The sequence below is a fragment of the Sphaerodactylus townsendi genome, linkage group LG04, assembly GCF_021028975.2.
Source record: "Sphaerodactylus townsendi isolate TG3544 linkage group LG04, MPM_Stown_v2.3, whole genome shotgun sequence".
NCBI lineage: Eukaryota > Metazoa > Chordata > Lepidosauria > Squamata > Sphaerodactylidae > Sphaerodactylus > Sphaerodactylus townsendi.
In genome coordinates, this window is record NC_059428.1 from 38,344,972 (window position 1) to 38,363,911 (window position 18,940).

Here is an 18,940-nt window from a genome sequence, read left to right on the forward strand (position 1 = left end):
TCATTTCTTATAAGTTTGATATGGTGCTTCTAGTAAGGTATGGGCTGGTATTATGAGAACTTTCATTAGAAAAGTTATACATAAAACAGCAGCAAATGGTATTGGTCTATTCTTGGTCATCACATGGGATCCCCCACCTGAAGTAGGAAGTGGTACAGTCCAGGTTTGCCACCTCAGGCCATTTTGTCTACTAATATTTTAATAGGGTGTCAACTACAGTCCTTGAGAATCCTGAATTGAGTGAAAAGGCAGCATATAAATGTTTTAAATCAAGGACGTAGGTAAGGGGGGTTCTCGGGTTCAGACCCCCCCCACTGCATGTCTGAAGCTCCCCCCCCCCATTTGTGGGTTTTTGTATTTTTAAAGTGCTTTTTTGGTTTTTGGCCTGCAGGGGGCGAAGTTTTTAGGCTTGCGGCACCAACATTTCAGGTTATTATCAGGTGGCACTCCTGATGATACCAGCCACATTTGGTGAAGTTTGGTTCAGGGGGTCCAAAGTTATGTTTCCAATGGGAGCTAATAGTATATGGGTCTACCCATTTGAGGGTCCATATCTTTGGATCCCCTGAATCAAACGTCACTAAACTTAGATGGTATCATCAGGATAGTCTGCTGCTGATACCACCCCGGTTTGGTGAAGGTTGGTCCAGGGGGTACAAAGTTATGGACTCCCAAAGTGGGTGCCTCCATCCCCCATTGTTTCCAATGGAAGCTCATAGGAGATGGGGGGTGCACCTTTGAGAGTCCATAATTTTGGACCCCCTGAACCAAACTTCCCCAACCCTGGGTGGTATCATCAGGAGAGTCTCCCAAAGATACCCTGAAAGTTTGGTGCTGCTAGTTTAACAATTGTACCCCTGACAGCAGGCACCCCCCAAATTTTCACAGATTCTCTTTTTAAATCCACCCCCTTCGGCATGGATTTAAAGGGAGAATCTGAGGTCCCTAGTTTAAACATTGAAAGTGATGTTGTTTCAGGGTGGGGGATAATCCACCCCAAAACAGCATCACTTTCAATATTGTTTTATCTGGGGACCTCAGATTCTCCCTTTAAGGTGGATTTAAAAGGAGAATCTGGGCTCCCTAATGTAAACACCATTGAAAGTGATGCTGTTTGGGGGTGGATTCCAGCACCACAGCAGTTGCTCATGAGAGGGGGGTTGCGCAAACCTCACATTGTGCACTGAGCTCCATTTCCCTAACTACCCCTCTGCCTGGAGGGGAGAGAGAAGGGACTGCCGGCTGCCAGCTGGGAGCCCAGCTGGTGGGGGAGGCAGGGCGGGCGGGTCATGGGAGTCTGCCATCCCTTGCCTCAGAGAGCTGCTTTTATAAGCACTTAGGCTGGGGGTGGGGCTTGGGGAGGTGTGGCCACACCCCCAGAGGCAGTTGGAGCATGGCCTAACCCCGAACCCCCCCAATAAAAAATCTATACCTACATCACTGTTTTAAATACATAAATAACCGAACATTCCTTCACCACCGCCCCCAGTGCCCCCGTGCTTTCACCTATGAACATCTGCTTTTTTTTCTTCCTCTCAGCTTAACCCCCCCTATTTTCCCAGGGTTCCTGCCCTCCCTCTCACCTGCCTGCCCTATTATCTCCTCAACTGACCACCCCATTAGGTAAGTCAGTGGTGGTGAACCTATGGCACGGGTGCCAGAGGTGGCATTCAGAGGCCTCTCTGTGAGCATGTGCAAACAGAGTTTCTCATGGGGGAAATTGTCCCCCCACACACACACATCTAGGCTGGCCTGGACCACTGGGTTTGATTATTAACATTAAACCTAAGACCTAGTTTTGGGGAAGCAGTGTAGATAACCCTATTAAGCTGTTAAACCCCACTGATTTTCATGCAAAGAACTAAAGCGCGATCCTTTACCTGGGAGTAATCTCGGGTGCTGGCAGTGGGGTTTGCTTCTGAGTAAACCCTCCTATGGTGGTGATTCACCCGTTCGATGAGTTGCATGGTTGCTTTAAAGCAAAGCCACCGACTACCACCAAGCTTACTCCCGAGTAACGTATGCCTCGTAGCCAACCGTTTTTTCTAAACTAAAACCTCAGTATTCAGGTTAAATTGCCATGTTGGCACTTTGCGATAAATAAGTGGGTTTTGGGTTGCAAATTGGGCACTCGGTCTCGAAAAGGTTTGCTATCACTGAGGTAGGTTGTTATAAACATTACATCTCAGTCTGACCCCCTGTTTACAACTACCGTTAAGCAAAGCAAAGCATTTTATTGTCATTGTGCACGCACAACGAAATTTACAGCAGCATTCCTCGATGCACACAATTTCAGACTCATACCCCATCCTCACTTTCCCCTTCCTCCACCCATCCCTACACAGCCCCAGACACATCAACACGAAGCCACGGAGTTCAGCATAGCCACAGCTCTAGTGTAGAAGCTGTCTCTAAGCCTCTTTGTCCTAGTTTTTATAGACCTGTATAGTCTGCCAGACGATAAGGGACAATGGAGAGGCAGGGGGAAGGATACAAGGATACAATCTGTCCTGAGTTCTTGGAATCTTAACCATAGTAGAGGAACTGCATTAAAATATTCCTAAACTGGGTCTTTTTTACAGCTTGCAGCCATTATAGATTTTCTGCTCCACAGCAGAATAATATGATAAACTTCAGACTATCTACACAAAGATCCCAAGACTTGTGGAGAATTCTACTAGAAAGTTTTCAATTTCATTTTTAATTATTGTCCCTCCCTCCTCACACTTAGCTCCTTCTGCAGATCTACTCCAAACAATCTTCTGCTAATTGAACTTCTTAAAAATTAGCACTGCAGAGGTAAGAAGTACATAAATTTGCAAAGGAACAATGGGAATAATATCTTTTTCTCAACTCTGTTATATTTTAATAGCATTTTTACTATGAAGAATAGGTATGTTATCTCTGCAGTCATAAATTTGGTTTGTAAACTGAATAAAGCTTCTGTGATAATGTCTTCTAGGTGGAAAAATTGGCCAAAATAATCTTACAGAAATCTCTGCAAGAGAATTACATTGTGAATGGATTAATGGAATTCATTCACCAAAAATTTAAACCTTGCATAAATATATAGTCTCATGCCACATTATTTTTTAAAAAACAACTAGTCTTTGTTTGACAATGAATAACCTTTGGAATATGTTTCTTAAACATTTGGACTATGTTTCTTAAATACAAAACTATATTCAGATAGATGTTTCCTCAAAAAGCATTTCATTAAAAATATTTAAATCAAGAAATCTGATTTAAATTTTTAAAAATCTAATTTTTTTTTTAAAGACGGGATCCTACCACATTCACAAAATGCAGAAAGCATGATTGGCAGAAAACTGCCACCACCTAAATAGAACTTCTGCCGAGAAATTGCTGCGAGCCTGAAGAGCATTTAAACATTTAAACAAGAGGCTGCACGAAAGGACATCCATCGTGTTCGCATTTAATATTCCTGTGGCGACTCTGTATTATTTGTTGCTGCAGTAGTGAGCTCCTGCCATTCCCTACTCTTGTGAAAATCAAAGCTTTCCTGGCATTCCTGTTGTTCCTCTCTGTAGGGTTTGCACTGCAGGGCCATAAGCGTTACACTGAAATCGCTGCCCCTCCCAACTTTTCAAATAAATAATTACAAAGCCTCTCCTGGGACTGCAGACATTTGCTGATTGGTTCTATGTTTTATTGATTAGAGTGCTGTGATGAATCAGCCCCTGAGGAGGTAGCGTCTAGCTGTGGGCAGACGCCCTTCAACATGCAGAATTATAACAAGCCGTGGCATTCAAGGGCTACCACACCGAGGAGGAGGAAACAGGTGGACCACGCTGTGTCCTTTGGGAGGGGGGATGAAAAGACAGGTCACACAGAGCTTGTGCTGCAGGTTTCCTGGCAAGACTCTTTCATGGAAAATGGGGACCAGCGACAATGAGGAGGAAACTGGCAATTTCTCCATGGTCTTACTAAGAACATGATGAATTTGTCATTCCTGCTGCTTTAACTCAAAAATCCCCACTGTCATCCCCCCCCCCGCCACCCTATGTGAATCAAACCACACACTTTTCTTTACCATTTTTTTGCCCTGAATCCCCCCTTTTTTCAAGATAATTTGTGTGTAAATTGCACATAAGTGGTGGGTGATGTGATAAGGTTGCCAAAGAAATGAAGGGGTTCACCTAGATGAGAGCAAAGCACCAACGAAGACAATATGCAAACGCAGAGGAAAAATAATATAATCAGCCTTTGCATTTCACATGGCTCTAATCAAGACAGAGAAATACAAAGTCCAAGCAATTACACCCTTATAAGTCCATTGAAGACAATGGACGTAGAAGGGTGTAGCTCCGTTAAGGGTGCAGGTCTCTTAAATGAAGAGCTTCAGAGCATAACAGATCAACTGTCATAAATCTTCTCATCGTATCTGAATGATCATGTCATGTCAAACGATTCTCCTTCTGCACCTCTTTCTGTGGCATCTGTTCCCCTTGGGTCCAGTTGTCAGCTGGAGAATATTGCCCTCCCTCCAAACAATCTCATTTAACAGATAGTTCAGTGTGTAGCATTAACACCAAACTGTAATTATTCTATAGGCTGTATAAGTTTGAACTGCAAAACCTGGAAACAGTTTATGTTGTGGCCCAGTGCAGCATGTCTGGGGACCCCTTGGAGGAAGACAGGGAAGAGGGCATAGCTTTGGCCCAGAGTCCCTGGTAATGTCTGCAGGCTCTCAGCCTGAGCCTCCTGCAGGACTTGGCCCAGAAGCTCAGGCGGAATGTGCAGCAGTAGTCTCTGCAGGACCAGGTCCGGCAGCTCTGACAGCTCTGAGATTCTCCAACCTCCTGATGCCAAACCAGGGGAGGCTCTGCCAACCCTCTCACCCACTTTGTCTCCAGAGTCCTGAGAGCATTGCTGGAGAAAGCTGCATGCCAGTTTGCAGAGAAGAAGAAGACACAGCAGCAGGCTAGCAGCTCTGGGGCCAGCTGGGCTTGCCAAGACTGCAGCAACCCAGCTGCATGAAGTGTTTGCACTGGTGGGTGGGCTATCTACTATAAAAGAGGTTGTCAGTCAAGCTGTGTTGTGGCAGTGATGATGATGTGTGTGGACTTGTAAGCCACTGAGTGTGTTTCTGGTGCCTGAACCCAGTTTTGATCTTGCTTTGGACTCGGTTCTGTTTCACCCGTCTGTACTTGGTGCTTGATCCCATTAAATTACTGACCCAGATGTGAGCGGCTTTTGACTCTGCTTGGTAAGGGTCTGTCTACCACAGTTTAGAGCCTTCATTGTGAAAAATCATCTTATACTTTATGGTCCATTGATCTACAAATGTGAAACTCTCTTAACCTCAGAACCTTCACCAAATCACTGTAAGTTCTTTTATGTTGTGTCTTAAAAAAAATTAAGGAAGCCTTAAGCCAGCAGGTAATTCTATTGCTTGGTGAGAATGGTGGTTGCATTAGTTGTGCTGTGTCGACGTAGCATCCCTTCTGTCCATGGACTTTACCAATGAATGTAAGCCTATTCCAGATTTTCCAGTAATTTTTAATTACAGATCCCTGAACTGGTTTGGAAATAGTTTTTCACTGTTCCAGTGCAAAGGGCTGGTTCAGTCTCCTGTTGCTGAGCAGAGAATTTGTTTCTCTTTTTTTTCAGCTACCAATGATGCCTTTTTTTGACCCTCTCGGAGCCTTGCTTCTAATCCATCCATCTGGTTTAAATATGCAGCAGATTGAAGTGGTGGAGTCATGGGGTAGCGGAATTGACTGTACCACTTCAGACTGCAGATGTAGTTATCACACCTTTAACTGTTGTTCTTTGAAACAAAATGGGGGGGGGAGAGAAACTTTCTGGAAAATGTAATACTTTTAGCACAAGTTTGAGCTAAAACTTGAGCCTTAATGAACCCTTCCCTCTGCATCACTCCTGAAATCTGGGTAGAGTTTGTTCTCACTGGTGACTGAGACTTCACAGATTACAAAGTTACCTGGAGTGGAGGGGATGCCTTTCTCAGAGTTCTACCACCTTTGGCCATGGGAATCTTTCCACACCTCCAGTGCAATTATATATCAGATGGATGGCTATAGATATGGATAATGTCGTGGATGTCCAACAGTATAGAAACTGCTGTTTCTTATTTCAACCTTGTAATGATATGGAAAATGTGAGTGCCTGGGTTGTGGAACACTGAGCTATACACCATTCCTTACTGATTTTTGCAGAGAGTGAGGGGTCCTTATACCCAGCAAAAATTTGCTGTCCTGAAAATCAAGGCCAAATTAGTTGCCATAGTGTTGGGGTGGGGGGCAGGGAAGACGCGAGAAGGAAGTCGTGCTGTGTAGACAAAGCACCCTTTCTGTCCATGGACATTACCATTGAATTTTAGTTTATTCTAGTTGGCACAGCTGAAATATACACAAAGACCTTTTTTCAAATTGAAACAAATAATCCATTGGATTCACATGTTCCCCTTTTGGCAGTGAGGTGGCCTAAATAATGAACCATTTTTAAGAAGCTTCTTAGGTGTGGTATCTGCACCAACTTGGGGCTCTTCTGCACTGTCAGCACTTATGTGCACTGCACTGCCAGCACTATTGCTTTGGGGGTTTTTTCTTACCATGTTTTGCTCCCTCTAGTGGTCACTTCAATATTACATAACTGTGTCTCTGGCATATTTCCCTGCACTTTAACACTGCAGGGAAGAATGCTGGAGATACAGTGATATAATATTCAAGCAACCATTAGAGAGAGAGCAAAAGGTGCAGAAAAAAAACTGAAGTAATGGGGCACACAAACAATGAAAATGTAACAAAACCTCTTGAAAGGACAATGTGTGACTGATAGGTTGATAGGTATGTAATATGCAGTCTCATTCTGTCATGGTCAGATTTTTCTTGTACAGTGGTGTGATGGAATGAAAAAACAATGAAGAATTGCACCACACATGAAGTGCGATTCTGTAATCTATACATCTCCAGTTCAACTTTTCCTTGTGGAGGCACAAGACGGACAAGGGGGAATGCCATTAAATGAATATGGCTGTTCCTCTGCATGTTCCAATTTCTTACAGTTTTGTGAGTAAACTTTCTCTCTCTTCTTTTTCTTCCTTCTTTCACCCCCACAGGACCTGGTACAGGGATGCCAGGCAACGGATCAATGCGTCTGGCCGTACCACTGTGGCTGTTGGCAGCCTGCCTGCTCTGCCTCCTCAGCAAATGTTAATAACATCTGAATTTTAAAAAAGGGAAAAAAAATTAAAAGCCCAGCAACAACAAGAACAACACACAAAGCAAAACAAACAAAAATGTGTCATACAGGAGACAGAGCAAGAGAGAGAAGGGGGAAAGGACAGTTTCGTTCACAACTTTTGCGTGAAGCGCAACAAAAGGGGGGGAATAGCAATGAAGAAGAACCAACAACGTTTATTATCACAAACTGTCAAAGTCACCGATCATCTGAGAGTACGGGAGGCCAGACGGATCACTCTACAGACACTGGAGCCTGCCAAGGATGCTGAGATGCTGTAAAAAGAAATATCAACAGTGAAATCACTTTTATTCTCCTCATTCCCTGATCAATTTTCTCCTTCTTTCCCTCCTCGAATGAGACAGCCTTTGCTTTGGTGTCAGTAGCCACAACATTTTGATTGGCTTTGTCATTTCTTAAAAAAGGATACTTCGCCTTTTCCGATTTCTGGCAAACAGTGATGCAGATCTCTCCAGCATACTGGTGTCCCACGAAGAAACTCCACATGGCCCTTTACCTCACCGCTCCCTTATAGTCCTTGATGCTGTTGGCCCACAATTCTTTGATTTGGCTAAAAGATACCAATTTAACTCACCTGACCTCTTGTCCTTGCCAAGCCTTTCTCTCCCTCTATCTCTTTTTCTCTTGTGTGGATGTGTGTGAGTGTCTCAAACGCATGTCAAGGGGACAGTTCCTGTGTACATACGCTAATTATGCTGTAGATGATGTCTTGCATTGTACAAGAAGATGAGAGGTGCTTGGGTGTGAAAGCAGGATGAGGAGGAGATGAACAATAGTTTCCCTGGCAGAACATTGCCATGACTGGCTAGCATTCCTTCTTCTTGGAAGCCCTGTTTTGAGAAGCCTTCTCCTGTTCCCCAACTCAGTTTAACTGGATACCATTCAGGTGGAACACATACATTTCCCCCAATACTTAATTTGCCTAGATCCAAATAGGACATCAAACCAGTTAGAAGATAGGGTGATATCAAAGCCTAATGGGGCTGCTTGGTACTGTGAATGTTTGGGAGCCATTGCACTTAGAATGAATCTGATCTCAGAAAAAGACTAAAGCACTCCTGGTGGTTTGTACAGATTGTCAGTAAGCATTCCTTAGTGGAAGTGCCCATTGTCCAGACCCAATCCATTTAACATGGAGCTTCTTGAACAAAGTAATGGCAAGGTCTGCAGGAATGACTCAGGAAAGGCCCAGGAGATACCGGGAACAAAGGAGCTCTGGAGTCAAGACTTTGAAGGTGGCAGAAATTAAATAGAATCCAGGAAGCTCAATATAAAGTCCAGGAGACCAGGGTATCATCAGGGTATACTTTTGTGTAAGGGTAGGCTGCAGAGAAAAGGGGAACAAAGGTAAAATCCCAAATGGAGTCCACCATGGTCTGCAGATGGGCCATCTCAGGATGCTGCACCATAAATGCCAGGGTTTAGCTGGGTAAATTTACAGTATATAATAGCTTGGTTGCTCATATCTTAGTTCCTGTCTCTTGATTCTGCTTTACTTTGCTTGCATGGTGAATGTGTTTTCTGTGCTTGAACAGTAATGCACAGGGATCACTTCTGGCGCAGGAACCTTAGCCTTGATAGGATAGCTTTGTAGGACCCAGCTGAAGAAGCAGATAGAACCAAAGGAGAACACCATGGTGTGTCCTTGTATGAAGGAGCTTTCTCCAGTTGTGTTGAGTGGTTCTAATGTTGCTATGGCTGGAATCCACTCTGACCCTGAGGCTACCTAGTTTTCCAATGGAACAATACTTTTCATCCTTTGATAAAGAGATGGCATTTTTTCAGTCTCTGGGCATCTCACCTTGCAGTACGTAACAGGGAAGAGGAATTGGAAACCCTCTTATGAGTATACTAAAGGAAGTGTAAAGAATGCACAAGTATCTCACAAGGTCCATAATGTTAACTCTTCTTAGTACATTTTGCTGTTAGCAGTCTTGTTGAAGATGAAACCTAAGTAACATGACATGATCATACCAAGGTGAAAATGCGGGGAAAGATAAATTGTTTTTGAATAGGTCTCTAAACAGTCTCCAGCTAACTGAAGTGACCTGGTTTATTACAAAAAAAGTACTTGTGAATCTAAATATATTAATTTAACTCCCTTATGTAATACTAAAAATGTTAGATGGGGCAAGTGTAATAAATTGGCATTACCAACCAAACTGTCCTAAATGACTGCCTCTGTGTTAAGCTACCAGGCAGAACTTCTCCTGCTATAGTACTACAGGGAGAAGAGGAGCCAGATTAATCCAATCTGACTTGATGTCTGTGTCAGTTCCAGAGATGACTCCGGCTCAAGTGAGGTTTGAAATGGTTAAAAAAAAGTTAATGCCAGGATTTTGCTCCCAACTTGACTAAATCACAAGTGCAATCAGATTGCATAGCCTCTGCCTCACTTATTTAAAAGAAATGGTTCAGAAACTGACACTTGGATTGGCATGTCACTATGTTCCCCTCAAGGAACCGTTGGTACCTCATCTGAGGAGGAAGAAGAAGAGTCGGATTTATATTCTAGCTTTCTTTCCAGTAAGGAGACTCAAGGTAGCTTACAAGCTCCTTTCCCTTCTCCTCCCCACAACAGACACTTTGTGAAGTAGGTGGGAGTGAGAGAGTTCCAAAGAACTGCGACTAGCCCAAGGTCACCCAGTAGGGATGTGAGTGTGCAAAGGATGCTATGTTCAGTGGCCATTAAAGAATAATCCAAGACTAAACTGACTGGTACTGCATTGGTGACTTTCATTCCACTGAACTGCTAATCAGCAAAACAAAAACAAAGAAAAACCCTTTTCATCCCTTCCAAATGTACAGTGGAAATCTGCAATTGGATAGTAAGTGGAAGGTGGGTCAGGTTTTCCTGTAATGCATTTCCTGCATTAGCAAAGGGAATGGTTTCATGCCTGGAAATGCGGAAGCAAAGTGTGAGTGTGTACATATGTGCATTTTTTTCCTTTCATTCTAACGAGTATCATTCCTTTTGCAAAGAGCTCTCTGCAGCTCCACGCCTGCATACAGCAAGCCAGCTATCACCTTGATCAACATCACTGCAGCTTCCCACTCCTGCTGCTCTGACAATTTATTTCTGCTGAAGTTGGCAGTTTTGAACAGACTTGGGCAGTCAATTAAGCAACTAGCCAGGCTTCTCAGTTTACGATTGTCTATTAGACGGCATTCTGTAGAGGCAGGCAAGCAGAAGCAAAGGGGTGTGAACGACTACGGGGAGGAGTGGATAAATAACCCTAGAGGATGTCACAGAGTGAGTTCTGCTGGAGTGTTAAGGGATAGGAAGAACTAAATCTACAAAATAATTCCCATACACAAACACTGCGTGCCTTAATAACGGCATAAAATGTAGTTGATCTCCCAAGCCTTCATCTGGGATCTCATTCTACTCAAAACATGTCCATGGTTAGATCTTGAGTTCCTGTCATTTTGTTTTCCTCATATAATTATATGGAAGAATAGTGCAATCCTAAGCAGAGTTTCACCCTTTTACACCCATCAACTTAAAGGATTTAAGAAGGGTGACTGTTTACAACTGCGTTGAAGCTTCAGTTGTTCCTTGAACTTGACACAAAATAGTCCAGGGTGGATGACAGTTTCTCTTTGTGCTTTGGGTCTGTCACAATTTCCATCCTGTCTAGGTTAGGGCCAGAGTTGAGGTGGGGAAGTATTGGGGGGGGGAGTAGGCACCAAATGGGAGACTGTGGAGATCCTAACCTACTCTCCTAGATAGTTAAGCGTCTCTGCCTTTTTTTTCCAAGGTGTATTTCCCAGCTTTTAGGTGCCCCTCAAAAATGCAGAGTTCATTTGTAAAGCAATTAGAAAGAAATAATACTGTCAGATTCTTACCCTTTTTGTGTGAGGGGTACCATTTATCAAAAAATGAGTTGCCATGACAGAAAAGATTAAAAGTAGCCCTATAAAAACCTTCCTTTTCCACTTGCCTTTCTTCCTTAACTTGGTGCACTCAGGAGAGATGGGAAGCCTTATCCCTGATGAGCTCTTCCATATGAGTCCAGGACAGTCCTGCCACCACAAAGAGATAGATGCCTCCCCTTCCTTTCCTTGAGGGCATCTAGTTCATATCATTTTGCACCCTAAGATAAAATTCCACTTGCATTTTGGGACGGTGTCTAGAAATCTGAAGGGGTACCACTTTGAGGAGTGTTGTCTGAAACATTGCCCAACAAGGCTGAGAGAATGTATATGTGTGTGAGAGGAGAGAAGTGTATGTGTGTTTGTGTGTGTTAGCTACTGGAATTTGATCCCTGGCCCTGAGATTCCCTGTTGTCATCCCTAGAAACTAATTCACATGATCATATTGGTGATTGAACAGTTGGTGTGAGATCACTTTTCCCCTTAGAGCATTGCAAAGTGACCTTCTGAATGAGCCCCTATGCAGTAAAACCATGTTACCATTCTTATTTTTCAGAATAGGAAACATGGACTGTATGTTTATGATCATTTTACCTGACAAAAAACTCAAGGGTGTGTAAATAGGCTTTCAGGGGAACAGCTCTTTTTTCCTAGTTATAAAACTCAAAGGCATATAAGACCCCTAAGCATAAGACCACCTAATAATGGCAGAGTAGAATTATGAAGCTCAAAAACAATTAGTGCTAGAGAAAGTTGTGGACTCTGTAAAAGATCCCCAGCCCTTAATCTTGGGGGATCCAAGGCCAATCTCAGGCAGAATAAGATGGTAAATGACCAGGCTAAGTCAACTATTCCCCCCACCACCCTAATTCAACGGCATCAGAGCATCCCAAAATGGCATAGGGAGCCATTAATAGAGAGAACTTCCATCCAAGAAGGGAGAACTGAAAAGCAGCTTAAAACTAGGAGGTTTCCAGGGCTGACTAGCTTCTATAGAGGTAAACACTAAGTATATTGCAGTGAAAGAATCACTGTTCAATGACAACTAGATAGTACATCAGTACTTCCACCAGATATCTGCATAAAGACTGAAAACCATAATGAATGAATGTCATTTATGTCTGTATGTGACTTGGTGACCACCATAAGCCATACATCTTCTGTGGGAACAAAGTCAAGCTTCTCCCTTGGTTATTCTTCTGAGCATTCATGCCTCATGGCTTTGGGCGGAGTCTTTCAGGATGTCAGCATCCATATCCAGTAGCATTTCTGATACGTCAAGAAAGGAACTAAAACTACGTTCATCTTTTCCCTCTCATGCAGTCAGTCCCATAACTAACATTGTTCTTTGCCAATGTCAATTGTACCGTTTAGCATTGCAGTAATAGAGTCATTTTAAAGTGTTGGACTGAATGCCATGTTTTGTTACTGTGGGGCTGCTGATAAACACTGTGCCACTGAGAGCAATGTGTTTTTTAGAAGAAAGAAAACTCAAAAAATTATGTTTTTTAAAGTACACTTGTAAAATAACAAAAAAATTTGACAAAAACAGGGTTTTTTCTTAGAGAGAACAAGATGGGCTGAAGCAGGAAACAGAACAAAAACGTGTCAGGCTTAATGGTTGTGAATCAAATTTCCCCGATCCTCCACCACTGACTCATGATGGGACCTTTGTCAACTCTTTATTCTATGCCCAAGCTTCTCTGTATAATGGGGAGGTATACTGAGGCACTTTAATATTGCATGTGAGCTACATTTTTGTAAAGTTTTTAGCAAAGTTGGTTTACTAAGAGGACTATGGGTAGTATTTGGTTTGGACAAATAATCATGTAGTTTTCTGTCACACTCTACAGAGTCTGATGTTGTCTTTGTGCTTCCTGAGAGGCGTTGAATGCCCTCAGTTCTCACTGGCTGTTGAATATTTTGTTTATCATTGAGGCCAGTAAGTCTTAGAGTTCACTTAGGACCTTCTTAAGATGTCCCTGGGGTCAAAAAGAATGAGTGACTTTATGGTATCCTCTGGGAAAATTCATGTGAAGATGTTTCTTATAGTAGTTCAACTCTTTCCTCTCATGCTGTCCTTGTCTTCCCGCTTCCCTTTTCCCCTCACAGCCCTAAAAAGCTTCAGCCTGTCACCGCGCCTGAGTGGTGATTCAGAACGGGACACCAGTTCCTCGAGACTGTAGGTGTAATTGTGTTTGATTGATGGAAGTTTAACATTTAGTGTTATAAAAACAAAAATACAAAAAAATTGTATTTCTTCTACAAGTTTGTAAATATATGAGAGTGACATGAAATGTCCAGTAATGTACATGCCGAGGAAGAAGCGCTTAAATCTGAAGATGACCCCTTACTTGCTAGCAGATTTATAACCTTTTTCAAATGACTTGGGGCTGGAGGGAAGGGAAAGGCATGCCTCTTAGACAGGGTAACAAGAGGGCATGGAGAAAGCCTCATACTTTCATAAACACATGAAGCTGCCTTATACTTGAATCAGACCATCAGTCTATCAGAATCACTGTGTACTCAAACTGGCAGGATCTCTGGCAAAGGTCTTTCATATCACCTCCTAACTGTTCCTTTTAACTGGAGATGCCAAGGATTGAACCCGGCACCTTCTGCATGCCAAACAGAGGCTCTACCACTGAGCCATGGCCCCAATCCAACCTGGGAACACATGATCAGTAGGCATGACTGCATGGCATCATCATTTGTATGTGTCTTGCTGTGCAGTAAATGGTATGGCTACATATGCCCGTAAATTACTGGGGAGGTAGATGTGATAAGTCTCTACGTACCTTAACCACTTGTTTTTCTGCTTTGGGGTCCACAGATCAGAAGTAGAAGCATGATGTGAACATGTTATGTGCATATTTGATCCTATTAATTACACCATTTTTGAAAGCCAAGGATACAGCCCCCCTGACTTCAGTGAAGGTGAAAAGAGTTTGGTCAGCGATGTTAGTGGAGTTAAGATTATTCTTTTCATTCAGCATTAACTAAATAAACATCATTGAAAAAATAAAGATCATTTCAAACCCTACAGATAATATTTGAGCTGTACTAGCTGTTTCAAAGGATTGATGGACATTTAATTACAGGTGAACTACCTTTGCTGTCAGCCGCACCACACCAAAGGAGGCTTCCATGTAATTTCTTTACATCCTCTCATGGAAAAAGACAGAAAGTAATTTCTTCTATACACATGCAAATACAACCCACTTCTTTTGTCCAAACTCCTGTGATCCACAGCTGACATTTCCTTTCCTCTTGATATTACAAGAAACAACCTTAAAAATGTTCTGTGGAAGTAAATTTTGGAGGTGCTCAGCAGAGGATTTACAAGGACTCTTTCTGTTTCCCCCTTGAAGGGAAACCTCTTGTTATTTCATTCCTGAGTCAGTTACACCAAATGTTGAAAGGAATTTTTCACAAGACCTTCCCAGAATGGTCAGAAAGGAAGGAAGACATGGTGAGCTCAGAGTATACGATATTGGTGAAGTATCTGGCTGTTTAAAAGGCGAGAAATAACTATGCAAGACTGTAACCATTGCAAGTGAAAGAATTTGAACAGGCTAATACCCAAGGTGTGTTCATATCAATAAGTACCTTCTATTCTCAGACCAGAAAAGCTCCCCCTTATGCAAGGGAGAAATATGTACCACGGACAGACTTCATTTCATTGTCCATTTAAAGATCCAAATCTACCGGGGACACAGATTTTTGACTGGAATGTGGTATTTCTAATTATTCAGTTATTGCTGTGTATGTTAAGCTTAGTAAATTAATGAAATTACTGAGATGCATTTACCTCTCCACCTTAAGAATATTTTAGCCAATGGAGAGACCAAGTGAGGCCTAGGAATGACTAGAGTCAGACGAAGGCAATATTGTTCACTAAGCACATCCACTGAACCAGTTTCATATACAGTCAAGTTCTAGGCAACACAGATCTTCTTTCTTAACTTCTCCACTTGATGCTGAATATCATTGTGTACCATACTTTAAGTACCACACAAGGTACTTTCACAAGTGACACTGAGAATGCATGTGTTCCCCCCCCCCCCCCGAATTTGATGATATGGTATGCATTGCAACTAACAGCCATGTAAAGATCAAACACTAGTCCTTGGAAATATAGCTGTAAAAAGAAATGCATGAAATTATTCCATATCTAAACATGCCAAGTTTGGCTCAATGTGATTTAATCATAGAGATACAGCAAATTCAAAAAAGGTATTTTTTGTGTCTCTTGTGAAAGTAACCAAAGACATGTGAGAGGCGGGGGCCGGGGGGGGGGGTGTTTATGAAGAACTGTGTTCTCTACTTTTGGTAGCTTTTGCAATTCCTTGTACCTCAATGGATTATATGTGTGTACATGAAACATAATGCTATACTTGAAGCATGATCACCGACCTTTCACAAAAAAAAAAACTGTTTCAAATGGGAGCGTTTTCCTTCTCTGAAGGCATCTCATTTGAACATCATTTTGGTCACATGGATATATATATAAATACACATGCCCACACACAAAAAGGCATAAACGCTACCACAAAATGTTCTACCAACTTCCTAAACTATCCCTTTTATACCCCCACTCACCTTTGCCCCTCCCCCACAACACATACAACCTGACACATACTTGCTCAACGTGCTTTTAAGACTAAATGTATAATAAAAGTCATAAGCTTTGTGACTTGTGGTATGCTCCTGCTAACAAGAAAAGGGTTGTGCAGATAAAGGGATGGGGAGAGGACGGTCACATTGTCTCCCACAGATCCCTGGCCTTTGGATTTTCCCAGCTGCAGCCAAATTTTTCTCCCAGGTCTTTGGGAGGATATCCAGTTTCTTCTTGCTGCACTGCTGGGCAGATAGAATTCTCCTCATTAACAGTGTTATATACATATAAATATATATATATATCTATATCTTTATATATTTTTCCCCAGCACCGTAGACATGATCTGAACTTCTCTTTAACGAAATGAGAACGTGGCCATTCTATTTTTTTTCTGTCAGGTTTATTTTTTTCAAAAACTAGCTCTGTGGAAGAAAAAATTTAAAAGCGCAGTGTGTGTGTAAAAAAATGACAAAAGTTTTTTTGTTTCCTTTTTTTCTTTTCTCAATGTATTTAACTTCTGTTTTCGTGTCTCTGTTTATTTACATCTATGAATGCTCTGCTCTTCTGTGGTCTTAAAAAAAACAAAAATCCACAAAAAACAAAAATGAAATAAACATGAAAAGGAAGAGCTGAGTCTTCGTTTCTTGTCCTGTCCACATCCTTGGGATGGGAGGGAGCAGGGGGAGGGAGAGGGAAGGATAAACCAGTACATTGTTCAAACTGTTTTTGTTGCTTAGAATTGTGGCTGAGATTTGTCTCTGAACTCTCTCCCGTAGATCTAATGGCAATAAGGTGAAGCCTTGTTGTAGTCAGACTGCAGCAAAATTACCAAACAGAACCATAAACTCAGAAGGGAATAAAATGCCAGGCTCTGTCCAAAGCAAGAATCATTCACCTGCCAATGTTCCACAACAAGCTAATCGACACGGAACTCATGTAGAAAGTAAGTGTACTGCATAAAATATCCTGTGCAGAACCAACAGGTCCAAGTAACTCAAGACCATGGGGCAACAATAAGTGAGATCATTGGCAGATCATTTGGCGCAAGAAGAACCTCTCCCCTCCCCATCCAGTCTTCTCTAAGAAATTATGAACAGGGAAACCCAGAAGGATGAGTGGAACCGCTCCACTGTGTTTTCATTGTGTCCAAGCTCTAGAATGATTTTTATATGTTCAAATGTTTCTGCCAATAACGGTGGGCAAGAATTGTTAAAATGTGGTCTCAAGGCCACAAATTAAGGAAGGGGAAGAAAAGGCCATTTCCCATAGCACTAGACACCTCCTACCCAAAACACATGTGAAAATGGGCAGATGCTGGACCCATTTCAGAGATGCTTCTGCCTTCAGCAAACAACGATTTTATTGCAAGGCGCGATTCAGCTACATAGAATCCATCATTCTGGTTCCTATCTCCAGTAGTGGTTACTTTGGATGTTCCAGAGGAAAGAAATAACAACAACAGCAGCAAAATATTGGGTTAAGGGGCATCTTTGAGTTTTGAATGTGGGGGTCATAATGTACATAGGATGTCTAATAATTAAAAAATACACATAATACATAACATTTATGTCTAGTTCCCAAAAGTGCCCCAAGTGTGTGATGCAACCATATTGCCAAGAGAAAATATCTGCAGAAATAAAGGGACATGTTTTGCCTATTCTTTTGCTGGACAAGATGACAGAATCTGCAAAGTGCAATCTTTGTCATGCAAACTGTTGAGCATCATGAAGGTGGTGGACAGATTCCTAGATCTGCTTCCAGGGTCTATCCTTTCCTATTTTTTTTTCAGCCGCAGACCTAAACGAGGCAAAATATTATGACAAAATCCAGAGACTTGTGATGTCTCCATCCTTTGTGGCTTGAACTGAATTAGATGGGGAGAGAGTAGAGGCAGATTAACTGACCCTAACCCATCAGGATTTGCAAAAGTATATATCAGTGCTAGTCCTGGACTAACCTTGTCAAATTCTGCATGAACTGCCAAAGCCTCTTTCTTTTCATCTCCTGTCACCACCATGTTGCTTGCATCCAGTGACCATTATTTACGGTACGTACGTATGTGATTTTACTTTCAAGTCACAACTGACTTATGCAAACCCCATAAGGCAAGAGATATTCAGGGATTTGCCATTGCCTGCCTACACATGGACAAAAAGCGTTCTGACTTAACCAAGCAGGCTTCATGTGGAGGAGTGGGGAACTGAATCTGGTTCCCCAAATTAAAGTCCACCACTCTCAAGCCCTACACCACATTGGCTCCCTTTTTATACCATACAGGCCTGAATGTACCTGGCATGATAAGAAAATGAGTCCAGGACAGGGAGTCTAGTGGAAAATCAGCACAGGTGAGGGGGACAAATCATGACATAGTGTGGCAGGCCAGGAGGTAAAACTGGCTCATATGACATAGGAATGAAAATCTTACAAAGCTATTCTGCAAAGTGATACAAGTATATGCACTGAAGCCACCCAATAAATAAGTAAATCCATGGGCCTTTCTGTCATACACTAAAGAGACCTCTTGGCTTCATATCTCGTTCAGTTATGTTTCTTTTATTTGTTTTAAAGAGTGGGAAACCAGGCACTGTATAGTCTTCCCAAATCCTATTAACATTGGCATAAATTGTTCATTCAAGTATTTAAATCCTGTTTTCTCTGAGATATTCCTGTCTCTAGACTATTTATTTATTTTCATTTCATTTCATTTTAACCTTTAATGGCATACAAATATTTATTTATTTAGATTTTAGATTTTTAGACCGCCCTCCTCCGAAGGGCTATGTCCACTGTGTGAAACCAATATGTCAAGTTCGCATTTCACCCCCAAATCAAATCCATCTTTCTGTTGCTGACATAAAACTAAATTCTCTTCTGTAGCTCTAAATGCCATGAAGGAACATAGTGCTGTTTTCTGCAAATCCACAGGATAAAGTGGTAGATTATTAATATCTATCACAGCCATTTGCAAAAAATATTACAACTGTCTGCAGTATTTCTCAACCTCATGTTAGTTTGTTTCCAATCCAAAGTATGTCAGAAAAATATGATTTTACTATATCAATTGTGTGCTCTTTATCTCACTGTGTCCCTGAACAGAAACAGCAAGAGGTGGGGAAATCTTTCTGGCTCCAAATATTCGATCCCAACAACTCTTAAGGCTACTTTACAAATACATGTTCATCACTGGATAACTACACT

At 42.0% G+C, this 18,940-nt stretch overlaps 1 protein-coding gene across 2 annotated transcripts in view; it reads left to right on the forward strand.

The window, feature by feature from the left end:
• The window catches only part of LOC125430856 (limbic system associated membrane protein), a 576,886-nt gene extending 560,518 nt beyond the window's left edge, over positions 1-16,368 (forward strand). For both annotated transcript variants that reach the window (XM_048493154.1, XM_048493155.1), the window contains one exon: positions 7,103-16,368. In XM_048493154.1, coding sequence (XP_048349111.1) covers positions 7,103-7,200 — 98 coding nt within the window. In that variant the 3' untranslated portion in view covers positions 7,201-16,368. The remainder of the gene's footprint in view (positions 1-7,102) is intronic.
• Positions 16,369-18,940: the final 2,572 nt, after the last annotated feature.